The 22,991-nt window shown below is 46.7% G+C and overlaps 3 protein-coding genes across 25 annotated transcripts in view; 2 read left to right on the plus strand and 1 right to left on the minus strand.

The window, feature by feature from the left end:
- The window catches only part of CEP250 (centrosomal protein 250), a 53,919-nt gene extending 48,477 nt beyond the window's left edge, over positions 1 to 5,442 (plus strand). For 16 of the 20 annotated variants that reach the window (XM_029919291.1, XM_029919289.1, XM_029919283.1 and 13 more), the window contains 2 exons: positions 1,121 to 1,211; positions 3,996 to 5,186. In XM_029919291.1, the coding sequence (XP_029775151.1) occupies positions 1,121 to 1,211; positions 3,996 to 4,351 (447 nt within the window). In that variant the 3' untranslated portion in view covers positions 4,352 to 5,186. The other 4 variants (XM_029919299.1, XM_029919305.1, XM_029919298.1 and 1 more) reach the window with 3 other exon arrangements.
- A 3,278-nt stretch (positions 5,443 to 8,720) lies between these two features.
- Positions 8,721 to 11,340, minus strand: C12H20orf173 (chromosome 12 C20orf173 homolog). Of its 3 annotated transcripts, XM_029918105.1 has the most exons (5): positions 10,769 to 11,340; positions 10,153 to 10,331; positions 9,918 to 10,072; positions 9,487 to 9,577; positions 9,051 to 9,352 (listed from the first exon to the last, which is right to left on the minus strand). In XM_029918105.1, exons 1-5 carry the CDS (start codon positions 11,324 to 11,326, stop codon positions 9,340 to 9,342), a joined length of 996 nt encoding a protein of 331 aa, XP_029773965.1. In that variant the 5' UTR covers positions 11,327 to 11,340; the 3' UTR covers positions 9,051 to 9,339. The 3 variants fall into 3 exon arrangements, with proteins under 3 accessions (XP_029773964.1, XP_029773965.1, XP_029773966.1); XM_029918104.1 differs by lacking the exons at positions 9,051 to 9,352; positions 9,487 to 9,577 and adding an exon at positions 8,721 to 9,030 and having other exon boundaries at positions 9,910 to 10,072; XM_029918106.1 differs by lacking the exon at positions 9,051 to 9,352 and having other exon boundaries at positions 9,490 to 9,577; positions 9,910 to 10,072.
- A 7,455-nt stretch (positions 11,341 to 18,795) lies between these two features.
- ERGIC3 (ERGIC and golgi 3) overlaps positions 18,796 to 22,991 on the plus strand; it is an 11,542-nt gene continuing 7,346 nt past the window's right edge. Inside the window, exons 1-4 of one of the 2 annotated variants that reach the window (XM_029916477.1) lie at positions 18,796 to 18,949; positions 19,088 to 19,158; positions 19,263 to 19,350; positions 19,562 to 19,681. In XM_029916477.1, coding sequence (XP_029772337.1) covers positions 18,862 to 18,949; positions 19,088 to 19,158; positions 19,263 to 19,350; positions 19,562 to 19,681 — 367 coding nt within the window. In that variant the 5' untranslated portion in view covers positions 18,796 to 18,861. The remainder of the gene's footprint in view (positions 18,950 to 19,087; positions 19,159 to 19,262; positions 19,351 to 19,561; positions 19,682 to 22,991) is intronic. The other variant, XM_029916478.1, reaches the window with a different exon arrangement.

A 22,991-nucleotide genomic window follows, 5' to 3' on the forward strand; every position in this document is an offset into this window, starting at 1 on the left:
GGAAGGGAAAGGAGAAGGAAGAGGGCTGAGAGGCACACAGAAGATTCTGGGAGGAGAGGCAAAAGCAGACAGAAGCATCCTGGCCTCCTGTGCCCTCAAATGCACCTTTGCAGGCAGAACTGTTGTCAGCACACGAGGCAAAGTAGCCTGGCACCAGTGCCGAGATCCATAGCTCAGCCCAAGCCGCCATACTCAGGGAAACCGGTATCGAGTGCCTCCTTGCCTCTTAGGCCTCACCTAAAGGTTCACCCTGTCTTTCAAGGAGTAATAAGGACTGTGGAATTTTTATTTCTGAGTCTCTTTCAGGAATTAATAGGCACTACTGCCAGAGCCTGACTCCACAGCTAGACTTAGCTATCACTCTGAACTCATACAAAGCAGTCCTGAGATGGGGCCTGGACCAGGGTGAGGCAAGGGAAGCACGTGGGTGGAGAATTTAAGGAGGTTCTCCTAGAAACCTGGAGTCCCTCCTTACCTTCTGCACCCCAGGAACCTCCCTGCCTCACCCTGGTCCTGGACCCGCCCTGACCTCCCAGGAACCAGGTGCTGGCAGTCTCAGGGTACTCATCAGAGAAATGGAAGGGCTGTTAATCAGGGATTCTCACCCTTGGCTGCACTTTAGAACCACCTGGGAGCTTTGAAAAAAATGCTGATGCCCCAGCCTCACTGGTGTTTAATTAAGTCAGAGTATGTCTTAAAAGCTTCCAAAGGGGCACAGTAGAACTTCTGCAATGATTAAAATATTCTGAATCTTGATCAGGGTAGTGGTTCTACATGGGGATAAACTCTATGAAACTCATCAAAATTTACACTTAAAATCTGGGCATTTTATTACACATACATGATCCCTCAAAAAAGTTGGTGAATAGTTTTATTGTTGTTATTGTTTTTAAGGTCTCTATTTGAGTCTCCTGTGCAGCCAAGGTTGATAATCATTGGATTTTCTGTGATTCCCAGGGGCCCTTGCCCTAAACACTAAAGCCTGATCCTGAGATCTGTGTGTGGTAGTTAATTCAAATCGCTGTCACCAAGAGCCACAGGAGCAGAGCAGGAAGGCATGGGGCAGCTTCAAGGCACTTAATTACTCTTTTCCTCTTGGTTTTCCTGCCCACCCCCCCAGGTGGCCCTGCTGCGTGCCCAGCTGGCCTTGGAGCGGAAGCAGAGGCAGGACTACATTGCTCGCTCGGCGCAGACGAGCCGTGAGCTGGCAGGTCTGCACCACAGCCTCTCCCACTCACTTCTGGCCGTGGCCCAGACCCCTGAGGCCACTGTCCTGGAGGCTGAGACCCGAAAGCTGGACGAGTCCTTGACTCAAAGTCTGACATCCCCGGGGCCGGTCCTGCTATGCCCCAGCCCCAGCCCCAGCACAACCCAAGCCACCTCCAGGTAGCAGCCACAGCCAAGGCAGGTTACTGACCAGCCGGGGAACAGACAGACAGACAGATGGCCCTCATGGCCCGGGAAGAGGGAAGGAAGTCTCCAAGGCTGGAAACGAGCCAAGTTACACCTGCCTGTAGCCCACAGAGTCACCTTAGAGGAGTGCTTTGCTCTGGCCAAGGGACCTCTATTGTCTTTGTCTAAAGTGTACTATCCTCACCCAATCTTTGTCCTCCCCTCCAACAATAAACCCTGGGTCCCTGTGTTTGTTCTCTGCTGCTGTCTCCACTTGTGTCACTGGGCGGCAGCGTATGTCAGGGCATCTGTTAAGGAAGAATTTGCTGAAGATTCCGGTCAGGTGGCATGAATTTGTCATCTGCCTGCATCGTGATAGAGAAGGCTTATAGCAGATGCAACAAGGCAAGGCCCCTGTCCACAGGGAGCTGTAGTCCAATGCACAAGAACAGATGAGCACTCTTCAATGAGTCATAGACAGTACTGTGTATTGACTAGAAGTGCGTAGATATTCTGGGGACTGAGGCTGGAAGGCGTGAGCTGGCCCTTGAAGGTTGGAGGAGTTGGCACGCTGGTGAGATTGGTCGGCCTGTGGCAGAGCGTGCTGGGGCTGAGGATGGATGGGGAGGGAGGGAGGTTATGTTGGGCCTTGGGATCCAGATTTGAACTCATAGATAATAAGGAACCATCATATGTTCTTGACTTAAAACCAGTTCTGGGGCTTCAAAAACACTGAGTTGGCCTTTGGCTAAAGTCAGTCTGTGGAGTTCAGACATTCCACTGGGCTTCATTCTCCTTCTGCTCTGGGTGAATGTCTTTGGCATCCCTTCCTGGGCATACCAGCTGGAACCAACTCTGGTCCTCTGCAGTCCAACCACATGTCAAGTCAGTAAAGAGGATAGACTATGGCAGAACTTGTCACTGATGGACTTACCCTGGTGGAGGCAGCCTGGACTGAACCTAGCTCACAGACTTAAGACTTACTGTTGGCAACTTCCTTGAAGCCTAAGAGAACAGCTTCTCTAAAAAAACAGGGCATGGCCTTTCTCTGGCCTTTCAACTATAACCTGGAATTCCTCTTCCTAAGCCTGGGGATGGAGCTAAAGCCAGTTAAGAATGTGGGGGTTTGAGAGCAGCACCCCACTCCCCCAACCTACCTACTCAGGGCTCAGGCCCTGTCTATTCCGTCACATCACACAGCAGACAGGGGGTTGTTCACCACTGCTGAAGTTTTGTTCCAAAAATTCATGGCCCGGGATCAACAGCAGATGCTTAGTAAAAAGTTACAGCTTAGAGCTCCCCAGAATTAGATCTGGGACACCGGAGATGTTGGCCTGGACCTTGCCTCTACTCAGATTCTCCGTGGCTCAGAATCCTCACCTGGCCCTTCCTGTGCTAGGAGTTCTTAAGGACAAACAGGACTTTTGGCTCCTTACTTTTTGGTCCTTCACCTCTCATTCTCTAGATGAGAGGACCCACCCTTTTCTAAAGGCATCAGGCCAGAGCTTCCTTTCTTCTTCCCCATATGCCACAGTGAATCTGGTGGTTGGGAAATGTTTCTGACCAGCTAGGCCTCATGGATGCACTTGAAGATGATGGCATTGGTCACAGAGTCTAGGGAGAAAAGTCAGAGCTAAGGTCAAAGGTCTCTTTTCACAAAACTTTTCTCTTCCCTCCAACCTTCTCCTTGCCTCCTTTGCTAGAGGCTGGTACAGGCCAGAAAGTCTTGAGAGTCAAAGGGGACAAGAGCTGAGTCAGAGTCTGGGCAATATTCTTGTGTCTAGGGGGTGCCTGGGTCTGCCGAGGGCAGCGCCCCATTCTCTCAACAAGCCTCCATAGTTTGCATGTTACAGCAACAGTCTCCAATGCACAATTTAACTACCTTGACTCATCTGCTTTCCTACATGGGACTAGCAGAAGGGTGAATGCAGAAAAGCATGAAGTAGAGAAGGAAAGACTGGCCCTATGTTAGTGAGGGAGGTGGGGAGCATACAGTCAGTCACACACTGCAGAGTGACGACAAGATCAACATTTACACGAAAAAGCCAAGGGCTGTCTGCTCCAGGACTGGGGTCCGCACCACTCACACCACCTGGCAAAAGATGCGCTTTTCCACCTTGGCTCTAGACCACTACAGTCCACACTACATCTGGAGGGTGCAACAATGCCAGCAGTGTGTGGATATTCTCACCAGGTCAGGGGCATTCTCAGGGGCATTATGAGTAGTTTATACCATTTGTTGCCTTTGTTATTCTCTGGACCTAAAAGTGGGGCCTGGTTCATTCTGCAGAGATAGGAAAGGAAGTCAGGAAGGCACTGGGGCTCACAGGCTGGCACCGCTCACCACCCTCACCCTCTTGCCCCCATTGAGCACAGTGTGGTGTCCTCAGTGGATGCCCCATATTGCAAAGACTTCCGATTCCCTGAGTTCCACCTGCATAGCATAGGACTGGCATGGGTGGGTCTCAGGGTTTCGCTGTGGCCTGGGGATCGGCTGGAAAGCTCCTCCTTGGCCGGCTGGGATTGGGTTAGGTCTCCCAGCATCAGTGCCTACAGAAAAGAGCACAGACTACTTACCCCTTCACCCCCATGTTCTAACACAGAGGAAGCTGGGCCCCATCGGAGCAGAGAAAGGAGTCAGGGAGAGCATACAGCTCAGAACCCAGGAACTCTGGACATGGTGGCCTCCAACTCCACGAGGAGCTTTGGGACCCATTCGGAAGCGCTGATCAAACCAGGCAGGCACTGCTGGGGGAATCAAGCTATCCAGAGGAGCAACCTCAGGGCCTCTGCAGCTCTGGAGCCAGCAGCAGAACTTCCAGAAGTCCCTGTGGAGGTGGGGATACCTCACAAAAGCAGCAAGGCAACCTCTAGCCTACGACTTGGCATGCAGGTCTCATCTCAGCCCATGGAACAGGTCTCTTTTCAGCCAGATGGTTGTTTAGTTGTCTGGTCTTAGGACAGATGACACCTTCAGCTGCCTGTCCCCACCCCTGCAATACCTTACCTCCTACTCTGGCCCACTAAACACCTATTCACTGGCTAGGGCTGAGGAAGGAGCAGCTGAGCTCTGTGCAATCACCAGGCCCTGCAGAGCAGGGGCTGTGGTGTGCAGAGGCAGGGAGCAGAAAGAAACAGGGGCTGTCGATGTGCTGCAAGCAGGGATACCTTGGGCACAGTGCAGAAGAGATGCAGACTCGGCTCTGCTCACCACACTTAGAAAGTAGGCAAGGGAGGAGGAAGGCCAAGAACATGGGGTCTCAACTTGGGGCCCTAGGATTTACTCCCTCTAGCCTGCTGGGACCAGGCGTTGTCCAAACCCTGATGGAGGTGAGGATGAGAAGAGAGGCTCCTCTAGAGAAGGTAGGGCTGTGCTCCCAAGACCCACTTCATTTATATCAGTAGCCTGTCACAGTGTGCACATCGTGACCTCTTTCCTCTTAGTCCTATGTTAACCAATGCTACCAGCTCTTTATAGCCTCCGTAGGCCCTGAAGCCTGCGACAGGTGGGATGGCTTGGAGGTAAAAAGATGAGCGGGTCAGTGATCAGAAGAGAAGTGTGCCTCTCTGCTAGGGCTGTGTGCCGGGCCCCTCAGTCCCTAGGGCTGTGCTCTCTGTCCCCAGCACATGGCCATGTGTGTGGACGCGGGGAGTGGGAGGAGAGTAAGTATTCACATCTGGTTCTTCTTAATGACTGCTAGTCCTTGAGGTGAGGGAATCCAGGAAGGCTTATAGCAGTGCCTGATAATGCACACATCTCTCCTGAACCTCCTATCTTGGTTTCCTGTCATGTCTCCCAGATCTGAGCATTCCAGCCCTACCAGTCAGATCCAAGGGTCCAAGGCTTGTTGCTGACCAAGAATAGTCTCACATTCAAGTTGGCTGATCCCTTGCCTTCTGCTGTTGCATTGTGGCTCAACAAGTCAGGCTACAGCCTTTAGAGGTAACTCCCTTCCCTGTATAAGGGTCCACCTCTTGTCTACCCCTCCCCTGTTTAAGCTCACATATGCTGTAAACAAACCAACCAACAAATAAATAAATGAAATAATAAAAGACGATTCATGGGGCACCTGTGTGTCTCAGTCGGTTAGGCATCGACTCTTGTTTTCGGTTCAGATCATGATCTCACTGTTCATGAGTTCAGGCCCCACATTGGGCTCCCTGTGTGGGGAGCTGAGCATTTTTATGTGCCTGTTCGCCATTTGTAGGTCTTCTTTAGAAAACTGTCTATTCAGTTTCTGTGCCCATTTTTCGATTGGATTGTCCTTTTTTTTTTTTTTTTTTTTTGCTATTGAGTTATATGAGTTCTTTATATATTTTGGATATTAACCCCTTATCAGATACATGGTTTGCAAATATTTTCTCCTATTGTGTAGTTTCCCTTTTATTTTGTTGATTTCCTTTGCTGGGCAGAAGCTGTTTAGTTTCACGCGGTCCCACTTGCTTCTATTTGCATGCATTACCTTTGACAAATGGCTATTATAGCCAGAAAACGACTAGCCTCGCAGGCAACTTTCCTTAGTGAGTTCAAGCACATCTGAACTTGTCAGCAGTTCCTCCACCCATATAAAATCAAATTCTAATTACTATAATTTTTTTGTTATGGCAAAAACTACATAACATAAAATTTACCATCTAAACTATTTTTAAGTGTGCAGTTCAGTAAAGTATATTTACATTTTGAACGAGATCTGCAGAACTTTTTCATCTTGCAAAATTGAACAATAATTTCCCTTTCCCACCCCCCACCCCCAGCCCCTGGAAACCACCATTATAACTTTCTGTCCCTATGAATTTGACTACTCTAGATACTTCATGTAAGAGGAATCATACAGTATTTGTCTTTTTGTGTATGTTTTATTTCACTTAGCATGTCTTCAAGGCTCATCCATGTTACCAAATATGACAGGATTTCTTTCCTTTTTATGTCTTTAAATTGTATTAAGATATTAAATACACATAAAAGAATATAACAAGAAAAAATACCCATGTATCTATCTTTTTTTTATTTTTATTTTTTTTAGCGTTTTTCATTTTTGAGACACAGAGACAGAGCATGACTGGGCAAGGGACAGAGAAATAGAGAGGGTGACACAGAATCTGAAGCAGTCTCCAGGCTCTGAGCTGTCAGCACAGAGCCTAATGCAAGGCTTGAACTCATAGGCCCCAAGATCATGATCTGAGCTGAAGTCAGACACTAAACCAACTAAGCTTCCCAGGCACCCCTTCCACGTACCTCTCTTAATGCATATAACATCATAAATATCATTGAAGGCCTTTGATGTTCCTTCTTCCTTGCCAGATGTTAACACTATGGAGAATTTTGTATTTATCATTCCCTTGGCTTTTTCTTGTTACGATATCTATGTGTATCTCAACATTATTTAATTTTGTATATTTTTGAACATTGTAGATGCAGTCACACTACATGCATTTTTGTGCAACTGCTTTTTTTTGTTGAGGTGAAATTCACATAACATACAACAAATATACATAACACAATGAACCATTGAAGTGTACAATTCCGTGGCATTTAGTGTCCTCACAATGTTGTGTAGCTACCAGCTCTCTCGACTTTCAAGACTCTTTCAACACCCCATAAAAACACTCTGTGCCCATTAAATAATTACTCACTAGTCTCCTGTCCCCAGCCCCTGGTTACCACTGGTTTTTCTGTTTCTATGGATTTTCCTGTTCCAGATATAGCATATAAAAGGGATCATACAATATGTGATCTTTTGTGTATGGCTTTTGTCACTTAGCTTAATGTTTTTAAGGTTCTTCTAAGATGCAACATGAATACTTTACCCCCCCCTTTTTTTAGTTGATTTATTTATTTTGAGAGAAAGAGAGTGTGTGTGTGCACACATTGGAGAGGGGTAGAAACAGAGAGAAAGAATCCCAAACAGACAGAATGGAGTCTGATGTGGGGCTCAATCCCATGAACTGTGAGATCATGACCTGAGCTGAAATCAAGAGTCAGACACTTAACTGACTGACCCACTCAGGAGCCCAATACTTGGCTCCTCTTGATGGCTGAAGAATATCACATTGTGTGCACATGCCACAATTCATTTATCCATTCATCCACCAATAGACATTTGGGTTGTTCCCACCTTTTTTTAAACTATTGCAAATAATGCTGCAAATAAACATTTGTATACACGTGTCTGTGTGGACATATGTTTCTGTTTCTCTTGAGAATCTACGGAAAAGTAGAACTGCTGGCGAATATGGTAATTCTATGTTTAACTTTCTGAGGAACTGCCAAACTGTTTATTACAGCAGTAAGGCAATGAGTCGCTGCCCACCAGCTCGCTGGCCTTATCACATACTCACCGCACTCATGTCACTGCAGGCTCCAGTTCTAGCAAAAGATAACCTGAAAGCTCTCCTGCTACAAAAATCCAGAACTGCTGGTCAAACAGTATTACATTTTTTTAAATTGTGTTCATTTTTTAATGTAAGATAGGTCTGCGGTACATAGTCCAAAAGGTACAAAAAGTGAATGAAAGAGAAGCATCTATCCCCGCCTTGTTGCCCACTTATTCTCCAGAGATAACTTCTATCCCCAGACATGACCACCATTCCTAATTAGTCTTGCGTATCCTTCCTGAGTTTGTTGAAAATTTATAAACATATGTATTGCTTTAATAAAAACTTTTATTTAAAATTTTTTTAATGTTTTGTTTATTTTTGAGAGAGAGAGAGAACGCTTTGGAGAGGGGCAGAGAGGAGGAGACAGAATCTGAAGCAGGCTCCAGACCCTGAGCTGTCAGCACAGAGCCTGACCACGGGGCTCAAAGTCACAAACCATGAGATCATGACCTGAGCTGAAGTCAGATGCTTAACCAACTGAGCCACCCTGGTGCCTCTAATGAAAACAATTTTAAATGCAAAATGTTTGGAAGTCTCCAGATGAAAGGAGAACAGCAAAACAGGTCAGTGCTGCCTGAGGCATCAGGAATTTAGCAGGTTAATGCCTGTGTGGGCAGAGGACCTTGAGTCCAGGGGAGGCGGAGAAGGAATGGGGGCCCCTGCAAAACACTGAGAACTGCAAGGAGCTGAGTCTTCAGTAAAAAGCTAAGCTAGAAAAAAAAACTCATCCCCAGCATAGGATGAAACATGAAGCCTTATCTCTATCATCAGATGGAAAAAGATCTTCCCCTAACAACTGTCTGGCCTTGCACTTTGTGTGAGCTTGGGTCTAAATGTACACCACCTTACATGATCTGGGATCAGACAGAAATTAACAAAAATATTGCCTCTGAGATCTGGATATCAAGTCTGGCCTTTCCTCCCCTCACATTGTCCTCGTAGGCAACAGATATGACCAGAATTTTATTCAGCACCAGACTGGTCTCCATATAATTTCCCTTTGCCTGTTACCCCCGCCACTGCTGCTGTTGTCATCCCAACAACCCACTTCGCTGAGGTCCACAGGACTAGAACTTCCATGGACTCTGCAGGGTGTCATGTGTGGACAGTGAGTTTGCCCAACACACTGTAGCTAACTTCCATTTCGGCTTCCCTGCTCTGTGTGGACAGAATCCTCTTGTAACCACTGGTCTGATTAACAGCCTCCCAGTCATTGCACCCCTTTCTTTGCTTTTCTGATCCAAATCCAAAGCTGGCATCCTGATGAGTGAGAGAGGAATGTATGTGTCAGTAGGCTGAATCCTGTCTGTCTCAGCTCCCCTCATTCAACATCAAGTGTGACAGATTGCCTCCTGGAGTGGGGGGAGAACAGAGCTCATCTCCAGGGAAGACATACTCTGAACACACAGAGGGACCCTCCGAGCCCAGAAAATAGTATCAACCAGCCGCTCCTCATCATATTAGAGGAAGAGAGAATTCCCCAGGGACACAAGAGAAGGGCATTCCAGTCAGAGGCAGCAGTGTGTGAAAAGACAGAAGGCAGCTGGTGTTCAGGGAACACCAAGAAGTTCAGCGTGTGACCCTGGGAGGGAAGAAGGGAGAGGAGGGGGCAGATTATGCACCAGCTTGAAAGCCAAGTAGAAATTCTTAGACTCTATGCTGAAGGTATGGAGGAGAGAAGTCTTGTGTGAGAAATGGACAAGACTCTTTCCTAACCTGGTCACAGATGTGCAAGGCACAGAACAGAGCCATGAGCCCGAAGGATGCATACTGACCCTGGTCATCCAGCCAGCTGTCCTGGTTATACCTGAGGGAAGTGGAGCTGATCACCAGGAGGTGGGGTAGAAGGGAGAGGGGGCTGACCTGGGCCCCTTCCCACAGCACCTCACAGACACATCTTACTCTTTCCCATATCCTTCCCTGGTCTTTGCTACCTTCCATTCCACTAGGGACCTGGACCACCTTCCAAAGTCTAAGAGAACTGGGGAGTAGGGGCGTTTCAGCAGGCTGAGACCTGGGAAGGTTCTGTAGGTGTCCCTAATAAGTCAGCGGAGGGTCTCTCTGGAGCTCCTTGGTCCTCCCCTGCAGTGACCTCCCCTCACCCCCGAAATAAGAACATCTGGGGTCCCAGACCATCACCTCCTCACTTGGAGCATCTGAAGTCCATGCCAGCCCAGAAAGCTTCAGCGGCAGCACCGGCTGTCTCCAAGAGCCCTGGCTGCTGGCCTTCCCGGGAGAGATGAAGCGTCCTGTGGTTTGGTTTCCCATGATCTCAGTGCTCTGGACAGGGTCTGGGTTCATCCTGGGAAGGAGAGCAGGAACTTCCAGAACTCTGAGGACACCCTTGACCTTCCCACGTCCTTCCCTCTCCCAAGCACGCACCTGAAGGCTGCGGTCCATTGGTTGACATTGTTGCGAAGTCCAGAGCCCTGCAGTATCTTGGAGTTCCCCAACAAAGTACAAGTTCCACAGTAGAGATGGAAGTGGCTCACCGAGGGTCTGTGAATCACCTTGAACACCTTTTCCCACATTTTGCCAAGCCCACTCACTGAGTTGATACCCTGGAAACAGCAGAAGGGAGGAGACTGGGGGCTGGGGCCTGGATATCAGCTCTAGTAGAAGGAAAGCGGACCTGGAGGGTGAGACCCCAGTCCTGGCAGTCAGGGGTTGAGGTTGTGAAGATGAGAGGTGTGGGGCATCTGGGCGGCTTGGTCAGTTAAGCAACTGGCTCTTGAGTTCGGTTCAGGTCATGATCTCATGGTTTGTAGATTCAAGCCCTGCATTGCAGAGCCTGCTTGGCATTCTTTCTCTCCCTCTCTCTTTACCCCTCACCCACTCAAGCTTGTGCTTTCTATCTCAAAATAAATAAGTAGACTTAAAAAAAAGATTAGCGGTGCCTTAAGCCAGGACTGAGGGCTGGGGTTTGGGTGGGAACGTAGGATATGGGCTAGGCTTTGGAAGGACAAGACAAGGACCAGGCCCAGGGCTGACCACTAACCAGCCACCAGAGCACAGCATCAGGGGTCATGGACTCTGTGGCCCCCATCGTCAGGTACTCCACCGTCTTCTGAAAGCATTCAGCAAACCAGCCCCACTCTCCAACTCTTTGGTAGCAGAGGGAGGAGTTTAGAGTCTCAGACGGGCAGCCACTTTTCCTGAATTGGAACCAAGGGCAGTTGCAATACCCTGGTACCAAGACCATCAGCTTTCCCTGGGGTGCTGATTCAGGATTGGGATCCAGGCAGGGGGTTATCAGCCACGAGATGAGCACCCAGAAACCCCACAGGACAGAAATCTGCCACAAGCGCTTCATGTTCAGCCCAGATGACAGGTCTCCTGGCAGGCAGCAGACTGACTTCTCTACCTGGGACTGGGAAGAAGGGGGAGCTGAGGCTCCAGCATCTCTCTGTCCCATTGGCCTCCATGGCTCCCCAACCGTCCATGCCACGCCTCCTCTTAATCTATCATCTCCTGCTTCCATATCCATTTGCTCTCCTTCAAAGAGGACCCTGGCTGTCCCTGGGATGCCAGATTCGAGGACAGAGAGATAACACATGTGGGTCCCGTGTCCTCCCCACAGGAGGAAGGCTTAGCTCTCAGTGGGGTCCTCCCTGCCCCCAGTTACCCCATAGATGGCATCACAGAGTACTCATTGTGACCTCCCTCCTGTAGCCTACCTGGGCAAAGCTGCCACTCTATCCTGTCTGGAATACACCAGCAGCCTTCGCTGAACATAAGATCTACAAGGACAAGGACCAAACTTCTTTAGTTCTGCACCCCTAAGACTTAGTATCATTTAACCAATATTTATGGGATACATGAACAGAGTTGAGAGGGAACTTAAATACTAGCTAGTGTGAGTGGGATACCCCCCCCCCCTTGCATAACTTCAGCTCAGACCTCTCATCTGTTCTGTAGACCTCACAGCCAACAGCCTAGATGTCTCAGAGACCTCTCATGCTGAGCCAGCCTGAGGCTGAACTCATGATTTTCCCTTTAAACCAATCCCTTCCCAGGACTTCTCCATCTCAATAAACGTCCCTCCAGTCACCAGGTTGCTGAAGCCAGAACTGGATTTCTCCCATCTCCTACGAATTCCTAAACTATTTTCAATCCATTTGTTTTGTCTCCAGATCATCCTCTTCTCTTCCTCTCCACTGCCACCCCCTTAATTCAATCTTCACCAGCGGAAGATATTAAAAAACAAAATGGAAACAAAGGTTTAGAAACCCTTTTTTTTTTTTTAAATCAAAATGTTTTCTTCCACTGGTTGAGAACAATAAGACAGTTCAATCTCAACTCACGGAAATCTGAACTGGGTATTTTATAGCTTTTAAAACAATTTGCCAAAAGAGACTAAGGTCTGTAATTAGTTGTATTACACCGATGCCCATTTCCTGGTTTTTACAATTGTTGTTGATAATATATGATAAGATGCTACCATTAAGGGAAACTGGGTGATGGGTACATGGGACTTTCCTTTACTATTTTTGCAATTTCTTATGTGCCTATAGATATTTCAAAACAAAAAGTTTTTAAGAAGCATCCAGAAAAAGATGCATAGTAACCTTTATTGCAGTTCACTTTATATGAACTGATATAATCTTTTCATATTATTTTAAAACACAAAAAATTACCTTTTCAACCATTTAAAATTTTTTTTGGTTTATTTATTTTTGAGACAGAGACAGAGCACGAGTGGGGGAAGGGCAGAGAGAGAGAGAGGGCGACACAATTCTGAAACAGGCTTCAGGGTCTGAGCTGCCAGCACAGAACCCGATGCAGGGCTTGAACTCACAGACTGCAAGATCATGACTTGAGCCAAAGTCGGACACTTAGCTGACTGAGCCACCCAGGCGCCCCTCAGCCATTTTAAAGTGTACAATTCAGTGACATTTAGTACATTCACAATGCTGTGCAGTTCCAGAATATATTCATCCCCACAAAAGGCAACTCCATTCCCATTGAACAATTAATTTCCATTTCCCTCCTCTCTAGCCCCTGGCAAGATACGACTTTTTAAAAGCTAAAACATCTTGGGGCACCTGGGTGGCTCAGTCGGTTAAGCATCTGACTCTTGATTTTGGCTCAGGTCATGATCTCACAGTTCATGGGATCAAGCCTTGTGTCGGGCTCTGGGCTGACAGCTGAAAAGCCTCCTTGGGATTCTTTCTCTCGCTCTTTCTCTGCCCCTCCCCTCTGTATGCTCTCTCTCTTTTTCACAACTCTATTGAGGCACAATTTACAGGCCACAAAATTAACACTTAATATTATACCTAACAATAATATATTTAATATTTTAAGTATATATTTCCATGATTTTTTAGTAAATTTATACACATGTGCAAGCATCACCACCATCCGATTTAGAACATTTCCAGGACTCCGTGGTGGCTCCGTCAGTTAAGCGTCCTACTTCAGCTCAGATCATGATCTCATAGTTTGGGGTTCGAGCCCCATGTCGGGCTCTGTGCTGACAGTTCAGAGCCTGGAGCCTGCTTCAGATCCTATGTCTCCATCTCTCTCTGCCCCTCCCCTGCTCGTACTCTAACTCTCTCAAAAAAATAAACATTAAAAAAAATTTTTTTTTAAAGAACATTTCTCTCAGAGACCCCTCATTCACATTTACTGTCAATCCCATTCCAAGCAACCACTAACCTACTTCCTCTATAGATTTGCCTGGTTTGATCATCTCCTATAAATGGAATTACACAGTATGTAGTTTCTTGTATCGGACTTCTTTGTCTAGCATAATGTTTTTGAGGCTTATATTGTAGTATGTATCAGTAGTTAGTTCCCTTTGTTTTTGAGAGAGAGAGAGCGCGCGGGAATTGGGGGAGAGGGGCAAAGGGAGAGAGGGAGAACCCGGAGCTGGCTCCTCACTCAGCGCAGAGCTTCATACAGGCTCCATCCCACAACCCTGGAATCATGATCAGAGCCCAAATCAAGAGTCGAACACTCAACTGACTGAGCCATCCAGGTGCTTCTAGTTCCTTTTTTTTTTTTTTTTTTAATGAGTAGTACTCCATTGCGTGGATATGCCACATTTTATTTATTCAGGTTATACCTAATTACACAGCTTGAAGCCAATAAGGCTTCTTCCCTATGCCAGTGGAGTTCTTTGTGGTTTGGGGAACACACTGAAAATTCAGGCAGTTTACAAGTTTTCCCACCTTTTACTTTCTGCCTGCTTGGGGCCTCACATTCAGCCAGGGAAGACTAGCTACCTAGGACCGTCTCCAGTCTCTGCTGGGCATGTGTACAGGTTTGTGCAAGTGGGCAGCCTTCCAGACCACTGGGGACATCTGAAAGCTTATCAAGGCCCACTATAGACATCTTGTTGCCAGATCTCTCTGTTAAACGTCTGGCCGGCTTGCCGCTCTGTTGTTTGTGCCACCCGGTGTCACAACTTCAGATTAGCTGCCACTAGTTTCTCTTGTTTTCAACAATGTCCGTGGACGAGTGTTTTCCAAGCTCTGCTCCAGCTCAGATCAGCCCCAGTCCCAGCTCCTCGTCCTCGAAAACTTCTCCGCTGTAGTAGGATTGTACCACAGAGCTGGATGGGGAAGGCGGGAGCAGCCTTTGGGTAAAATGACATAGAATCTCATTGTTCTTATGGAGCTTTGGTAGTTTTTCTTGAGTTAATGCTTGATATATGTGACATATGTCAATTTCCAGAGTCTTTTTTTTAATGTTTTTTAAAATTTATTTTTGAAAGAGAGAGAGAGGGAGAGACAGCGTGAACAGGGGAGGGTCAGAGAAAGAGGGAGGCACAGAATCAGAAGACAGGCTCCAGGCTCTGAGCTAGCTATAAGCACAGAGCCCGATGTGGGGCTCAAACTCACAAACCATGAGATCATGACCTGAGTCAAAGTTGGACACTCAACCTACTGAGCCACCCAGGCGCCCCAAAGTTTCTAAAGGTTTTTAATCATTCTAAGCATACTTAGAGTTTTTATCTGAAAGCTCTATTATCTCGAGTGTATGGGAGTCTAATCATGCTGATGATGGTGTCCATTGACGCTTGCTTATGAGGGATTGCATCCTTGTGTAGTTTGGAAGATGAGGTCAGGTGCTCACCTCCAGCAGGGTTTTATCCTTGAGAGTGCTTGGTGGCTTAGTTTGAGGTGAGTTCTCTGAGAGCAGTGTGCTTCTGCCCAGCACCCGCGACTATAAGTTAGTTTCTCCACTTTGGAGCTTTTTCATGAGTCAGCTATATGTTCAAAGGAATAATTGTTACTTAGCTTCAAGATGTTTCTCACCAGGAAGATTTCCAGGATTAAGTCTACATATTACTGGAACTAGACCTTTATTTTTGCATTTTTTGAAAAATGTTTATTTATTTTTAGAGAGACAGAGAGCATGGGAGGGGAAGGGGCAGAGAGAGAGGGAGAGAGAGGATCCCGAGCAGGCTTTGCACGGTCAGGGCAGATCTCACAAACCGTGAGATCATGACCTGAGCTGAAATTACGAGTTGGACGCTTAACCAACTGAGCCATCCAGGTGCTCTAAACTAGAAGCTTTATAATTAGCTTTCACACTAGTTATTGTTTTATGACTTATGTAATTATATAAATAATGTTTTACAAATATTGAAAGAATATTCTTCCTTATGTGGGCTGCACCAGAATGTAAATAAGAAATATTTGCTTGGGACTCTTAGCCCGGTGCTTCTCAAACACCAGTAGGCATTAGAATCACCTGGAAAGTTTCATAAAAACACAGAATGCTGAGCCTCATCTGCAGAGCCTCCCATTTAGTTTTTCTGGGGTGTGCCTGAGAATTTGCATTTCTAACAAGTTCTCGGGTGATGACAATGTTGCTGGTCCAGGAATCACACTTTAAGAACCACTGTCTTAGCTTAATAGATCTAGCCAGAAAAGTATTTTACAGAGGGAAAAAAAAAAACCCAGTTCCATTATTAAAATGGAAGCTCATTTTCTAATTATATTTTTGCTTTCTAAAGAGAAGCTTATGTTTTCCTTCTACCACCTGCAATAGTATCCTAACTGCTCTATCTGTTTCTGTTCTATCAGTCCCTCATCCATTCTTCAGCTAGCAACTGGCATGATCTGAAACGAATTTCCTGCTTAAACCCTTAAAATGGCACCAGAATGAAATCCATACAGAATAAAATCCAAAATCCTCACTCATCTCACATTTTTCAGCCATTCCGGCTTTTTCTTGTTCCTAGAACTTTCCAAGTTCTCTCTTGCCCCAGGACCTTTGCACTTGCAATTCCTCTTCCTGGAACATATAGCTTTCTCCCACTCAGTACTTTACCTGTCTGGTTCCTTCCCTTTCAAGTCTCATTTTAAATGACATTCATCTTGGGGTTCATTCCCTGACCTCAGTATTATTAAAGTCTGTAAGAGGCTCTCCTAATTGGACTCTGAGACCCACTGACAGAGCTATATTATGATTCTTCCTTTTAGGAGAAGTAGTGGGATTTCTACACTGTGATTATTATTTTCAATCCAGATACACCAAAGTCCCCATATTTCTCCTAAGAGAAAATTGGTCCATCTGTACTGGGAAAGGAAAAAAATGTATCATCTGCAAATATATTTATTTCTTTAAGAGTTAGAGAAAGTTCATTTATCAGTGTGAATATAAGGTAAAAGAAGACTGTGACAGGGCAGAAGGAACTAACAAAAGGGCCTGAAACCTTCCTCTTCTCTGGTTGGGTTCTGGCTGCAGCTGCAGGAGACCAGTGACCCTCTCTGAGCAGCCCCATGTGCAGTGAACCAGTCCGGTGCAGGCCCCACATGCTCCGCCAATTGAAGGATCCCACTGGACAGAGAAGGTTGAAGCATTAGTATAAAGTCTGACATTACCAGAGCACCTGGGAGACTTAGTGGGTGAGCGTCCGGCTTCGACTCAGGTCATGATCTTGCGGCTCATGGGTTCAAGCCCTGCATCAGGCTCTGTACTGACCGATAGCTCAGAGCCTGGAAACTGTCTTCAGATTCTGTGTCTCCCTGTCTCTCTGACCCTCCCCTGCTCAAGCTGTCTCTCTCCCTCTCTCAAAAATAAATAAAAAGCATTAAAAAAAAAAAGCCTGACATTATAAAGAGTGAAGTCTCTAACTAGTCAGTGTCTTGTTCTCCTTGGCCACCAGTATTCCAAAAAGGGAAGGAGCATCTAATTCTGGAATTCCTGAAACACAAGGTCCCCCACCCCTGTTGTCCCTGTTACAGTGCCCTGCTTATTTGTTTCAGAGTACAAGGAACATTCTGCTTTTTAATTATTAATTTACTTTTTTCCAATTGTTTATGGGGTAAGATACACATAATATAAAATTTACCATCTTAATCATTTCTAAGTGATATATGTATATACATTTTTTGCCTTCCTCTTTCTACCCCATACTGAAAGCTCCTTGAGGGAGGCATGAGCTCTGTCTGTCTTATTCACCACGGTATTCCCATAACGCAAGGGAGACCTGGGAAATAGGAAGAGCTCAATAAATAGGTGTTGAAGGAGTGAGTGAGGGTCATTAAGCCTGGAGCCCCACTGAGGAGACAGCGTTAGGAATTCAAACATGGAAGAGCACCAAATGGGCACAGGCCAAAGAGGAGAGGACAATTTCTGCTAACATCCTTGGGCATTCATCAGAGAATAGATGCCACTTGCACTTGGTGGTGGTAGCTAATGCACAGAAAATACCCAGGGTCTGGAGCCAGAAAAACCAGGTCTTGAACCCCAGGTCTGCCCCATTAACCTTAGGCAAAGTCAATTCACTTATTGGCTTCCTCGTCTATAAATGGAGTTTGAAATAGCACCTACCTCCCAGGGTTGTTCTGAGGGTAGAATGAATTACAGCAGTTGACATAATGTCAGTTTCCAGTTCACAAGAGCTGGTTCATTCTTCCCCCCTTCCCTAGAAAGTTGCAGCCTGAGGGCAGAAGGGGGACTCTGACATTCCTCAGCTTCTCCAGAGTCAGACTGCCAAAAAGTGACCAGCTCCAGTGTCCCTTCTCCTCTTCCTGGAAGCCTTCCTTAACCAAGAGCATCAGTTTCTCCTACAGACTACCACAGTCTCCTGTGCCACCTTTTATCAAAGTTCTGGTCTTAGATCACCGAAATGACTTGAGCCAAGCACCTTCATGAGCCATGTTCAGAAGCACGGAGAGGCTGTTTGAGTAAAATCAAACCAATAGGTGCTGGCTCCCAGGGTACTTGGAGGTCCAGTATAATGTGCTGTAATATGTGACAAGTTACTAAGCTTCTCCAGGGCAGTTTCTCTTTCAGAAAATGGAGATAAACGTCACACCAATTTTTTTCTTTTATTTTCCGTCTTTTTCTTTCTTTCTCGCTCCCTTTCTTCCTTCCTTTTTATTTATTTATTTATTTATTTATTTATTTATTTATTTATTTATTTTAAGAGAAAGAGAGAATGAATAGGAGAGGAGCCGAGACAGAGAATCCCAGGAAGGCTCTGCACTGTCAAGCACCAAGCCCACGCGGGGTGAATCTAAACTGTGAGACCATGACCTGACCCAAAAATCAAGAATCGGAGGCTTAACCAGTTGAGTCACCTAGGCGCCCCACACCTACTTTCTGTAGCGGTGATTCTCAAATTTAACTGCAGGGAATCACCTGTGACCACTTCTAGAGTTTCTGATTAAGCAGGTCTGTGGTGGGGCCCCATAATATGCATTTTTAATCAGTGTCCAGGTGATGATAGGTTGCTAGTTGGGGACCCTTTGAAAGTCACTGTTCTAGGAGGTTCCAAGTTGTTGCAAAAATCTGATGTGAGGTTCTTGGCGCAGTTCCAAGGTCAAGGTAAGCAATTGCCACTGTTACTGTTTTTGCCGGGCAGACTGGCCTCGGGGTACCCGATCCACTAGAGACCGCCCTAAGTGTGGGAGTGGTTTCCCCAGAACCACGTTTAGACTCCGTAGCGCTCCGAAGTGGAAAGGGCTTGAGGGGTGGGGCCTGAGTGAGAACACTGGCGAGGGGTGGGGCCAAGCGTGCGCGTTGCTGCGCCTGCGTGCCGAAGGAGAGGGGGGCGTGGCTCAAGCTCCGGGCCGGAAGCAGGAGGCTGCAGGGGCGGGCCGGCTGGCGTCCCCTTTCCGGCTGGTCCCCATGGAGGCGCTGGGGAAGCTCAAGCAGTTCGATGCCTACCCCAAGACTCTGGAGGACTTCCGGGTCAAGACCTGCGGGGGCGCCACGGGTAGGCCGCGGCGGGGCCGGGGTCGTGGGGACAGGGGTGTCCAAGAGCTTGGCCGGGGCGCCTGGACCCTGCCCGGCCTGTGGGGGGCTTGAGAGAGTGGAGCAGAGGCCATTCTGACCCTCGCTCCCTTCCCCGCAGTGACCATTGTCAGTGGCCTTCTCATGCTGCTACTGTTCCTGTCCGAGCTGCAGTATTACCTCACCACTGAGGTAAGGGGCGGGGACTACTACATGGGCGGGGTTCGGTATTCTAGGGATGGAAGTGGGGAAGGAGAGGTATGGGGCCAAATCTTACTGAGGTAGTACTGCCCCAGGTGCATCCTGAACTCTACGTGGACAAGTCGCGGGGAGACAAACTGAAGATCAACATCGACGTATATTTTCCGCACATGCCTTGTGCCTGTGAGTACCCACCAGGTGTGGCAGTTGCAAGTTCGCAGGTGGGCTTCCAGATTCACACTTCCAGCCTTAGATTGTGGACGGAACCTCAGGACAGCCTTCTTCCCCTAATCCACTGCATCCCCAAGACAGACCCAGCCTCCCCTTACCCTCCAAAACCCAGATTCCCTTGCTCCTAGGATCCCAGTACATTACCCTTACTTCCTGCTTCCAGATCTGAGCATCGATGCCATGGATGTGGCTGGGGAGCAACAGCTGGATGTGGAACACAACCTGTTCAAGCAACGGCTAGATAAGGATGGCATCCCCGTGAGCTCAGAGGCCGAGCGTCATGGTAACTGTGGGGAGGAGGTCAGATCTCAGATCCCTGAGCTGGAAATGTCCAGCCCCTTTTTCTGACAAGTGGGATGTGGCTGGCCAAGTGACAAATGAAGCAACTAAGACCCAGAGAAATCAGGTGGCTTGTTTAGGGTCCCCCAGCTATTAAGTATCGGAATAGACTGAAAGCTAGGCCTCTAACCTCTGTACATTGAGTAGAGTACTCTACATGGCTATCATTCTCAGAGGTCTCCAATCCCTGCCTATCACTGTTGAGTAACAGAAGTTTGAGCCTGGATTTTGGGTGCCTTTGTCTCGGCAGAACTCTTCTAGATGGATCCAAGCTTCTATAGGTGTGTGCTTCCCCATCCTGTTAGCTGAATTCAGCCCTTAATGCTCTTCCCCTTTGGAATGCAGGGTGGCTTAAGGTTAAGAATTTACATTCTTGACTTAGATTGCCTAAATTCAGATGTAACGTTGTCTCTTGCAGTCTATGACCTCAGCTATAAAGTTGATGATAAACAGTAGTACCCACCACTTGGAATTATAGGATCAAATGAAGGATCCTACAGTATCATATATAGGATCATGAGTACAATGCCTAGCATAGAGTGGCTCTTCACCCTGGTTTCCTTTCCTGTCTCTAGGCAGCCTCCCAGTGCCTACATTAACTCAGTTTCCCACCATAACAAAAGCCGCCTCAAAACTATGACTTCTCACACCTTAGGGATTGCTGTTGTGAGTTTTATCAGTTGTTAGTTCAACAGGTACATGTTGAACACCAGTAAAACCAAAGAATTTGCTGTAGGATTTGATGTAGGGTATATGAGAGCAGAGTCAAGGTTCATTCCAAGGCCTTTGGCCTGAGCAAATGAATGACTTGAAATAGGGATAGATCAGAGAGGAGGAGGATTTTGTGTGTGTGTGTGTGTGTGAGAGAGAGGTGGGGAAATACAATTTATCTGCTACTTTGTAACATATTGCCCCCAAAATTAGTGGCATAGAGCAAAATCATTTGTTTTTGTGTTTTTTTCAGTTGCTGTGAGTTTGGAATTCAAGAGTGGTGTGGTTGGCTTAGGGTCTCTCAGGAGATTGCAGTCAAGCCTGTTGGCTGGGGCTGCAGTCATCTGAAGGCTTGACTGGGGCTGGGGATCTGCTTCTGAGAGGGCTCACTGTTGGCAAGATGCCTCAGTGCTTTCACCACATGGGCCTCTCAGTAGGGCTCCCTGAGTATTTTCACAGCATGGCGTCTGGCTTCTCCCTGTGCGTGTGAACCGGGAGAGCACAAGGTGGAAACCACCACTTCTGTTATAACCAAGCCTCAGAAGTTACCACCATTTCTGCAATGTGCAAGTGGTTACACAACTCAACCCTACTCACTACGGGAGGTGGAGGCTCCATAAGGATGTGAATACCAGGAGGTGATGATTGTTGGAAACTTCTTGGGGACTGGCCCCCAGGGAAGGATGAGGATTTGGGGGTAGATTTCAGGTTTGAGTCCTGTTCAATTTGGGAAGCCTTTTGTTTGTTTGTTTTGTTTTTTAATTTGAGACAGACAGAGACCATGCATGGGGAAGAGGGGCAGAGGGAGAGAGAGACAATCTTAAGTAGGCTCCACACTCGGCACAGAGCCCGACATGAGACGCAGTCTCATGACCTGAGATCATGACCTGAGCCGAAATCAAGAGTCGGACGCTCAACTGACTGAGTCACCCAGGCACCACCCGAGATGTTCATTTTATACCCTAGTGATGTTAAGGAGGCAGTTAGATGTACCAGTCTAGATGTTAGAGAAGGACTGGAGAAATAAATGTAGTTATCAGCATGCAGATGGCATTTAAAGTTATTGGACTAAGGCAGAAAAACCTAGGGAGTAAATGTAGGCAGAGGAGAGGTGTAGGGACTATACCCTGAGCCCCACCAATATTTAGAAGTCAGGAAATGAGGATCTAGGAAGGAAGGTTAAGCCATTAAGGTAGAAGAGAACCAAGAGATGTTGCAAAAGCCAAGTGGAAGAAGAGCTTCAAGGAGAGTGACCAACTGTCAGAAGCCGCTGATAGTCCAGTAAAATGAGTAGGAATTGACCATCACAATTGGCAACATGGAGGCCACTGGAGGCTTTAAAAAGAATCATTTTGGTAGTGGTGAGGGTGAAAATCTGACCAAAGAACAGAAAAAGAAATAGAGACATCAAGTAGAAATAACACTTTCAGGAGTTTTGCCGGAAGAGAAAACAGAAGTGAGGAGGCTAGCAGAGAATGGAGGTGACAGGGTGGATTTGGTGATGAAATTAAGTGGATTCTGTTGCTTCTCTGTTCTTCATAGAAATTGAAAGTAAGAGTGAAGAAAGGGAAAAGGATTATGGAAGCCTAAGATTAGAGGAAAAGATAAATTTAGTCATCTCAGGTCATGGAAAGTGAGCTGACTAGTGAAATGAGGTAGGATTACCAGGCAGTCTTTTTTTTTAATGTTTATTTATTTTTGAAAGAGCGAGTACAAGCAAGGGAGGGGCTGAGAGGGAGGAAGACACAGAATCCAAAGCAGGCTCCAGGCTCTGAACTGTCAGCACAGAGCCCAACACGAGGTTCAAAGTCACGAACAGCGAGATCATGACCTGAGCTGAAGTCAGGCGCTCAACTGACTGAGCCACCCAGGCGCCCCTGCCAGGCTGTCTTAAAGGAGGCACAGGGAAGAAGTAGGCACAGAGAGCTGAATTTAGCTAGGGTTGGGGTTTGCAAGGGTTATACCACACAGAGAGAGGAACAGATGGGTTCTGGCTCTGCGCAAGAGAATAATTACAGCAGTGGACCATGGCGTTTATTTCCCAGCTTTGTCAAGATATAATTGAAATATAATATGGTATAAAATTAGGATGTATAGTGTGATAATCTGATTATGTATATGAGACAATTAACACATTATGGTTAGCTAACATCCATCACTTCACGTAGTTACCTCTTTTGTATGTGTGGTGAGAACATTTAAGCTCTGCTCTCTTAGTTTTCAAGTATACAATACAATACAATATTGTCACCTGTTGCCACGATTCTGTACATTAGATCCCAGAACTTATTCATCTTATAACTGGAAGTTTGTACCTTTGACCAACGTTTCCCCATTTCCCCCACCCCAGCAACCACCATTCTACTCTCTGTTTCTAGCTAGGCTTTTGTAGATTACTTGTGAGATCGTGAAGTTGTCTGACTTATTTTACTTTACACAATGTCCTTAAGGGTTATCCATGTTGTTGCAAATAATAGGATTTATTTCTTTTTAATGACTGAATATTTCATTGTATATATTTACCACATTTTCTTCATCCTTTC

The sequence above is a fragment of the Suricata suricatta genome, chromosome 12 (assembly GCF_006229205.1).
Source record: "Suricata suricatta isolate VVHF042 chromosome 12, meerkat_22Aug2017_6uvM2_HiC, whole genome shotgun sequence".
Taxonomy (NCBI): domain Eukaryota; kingdom Metazoa; phylum Chordata; class Mammalia; order Carnivora; family Herpestidae; genus Suricata; species Suricata suricatta.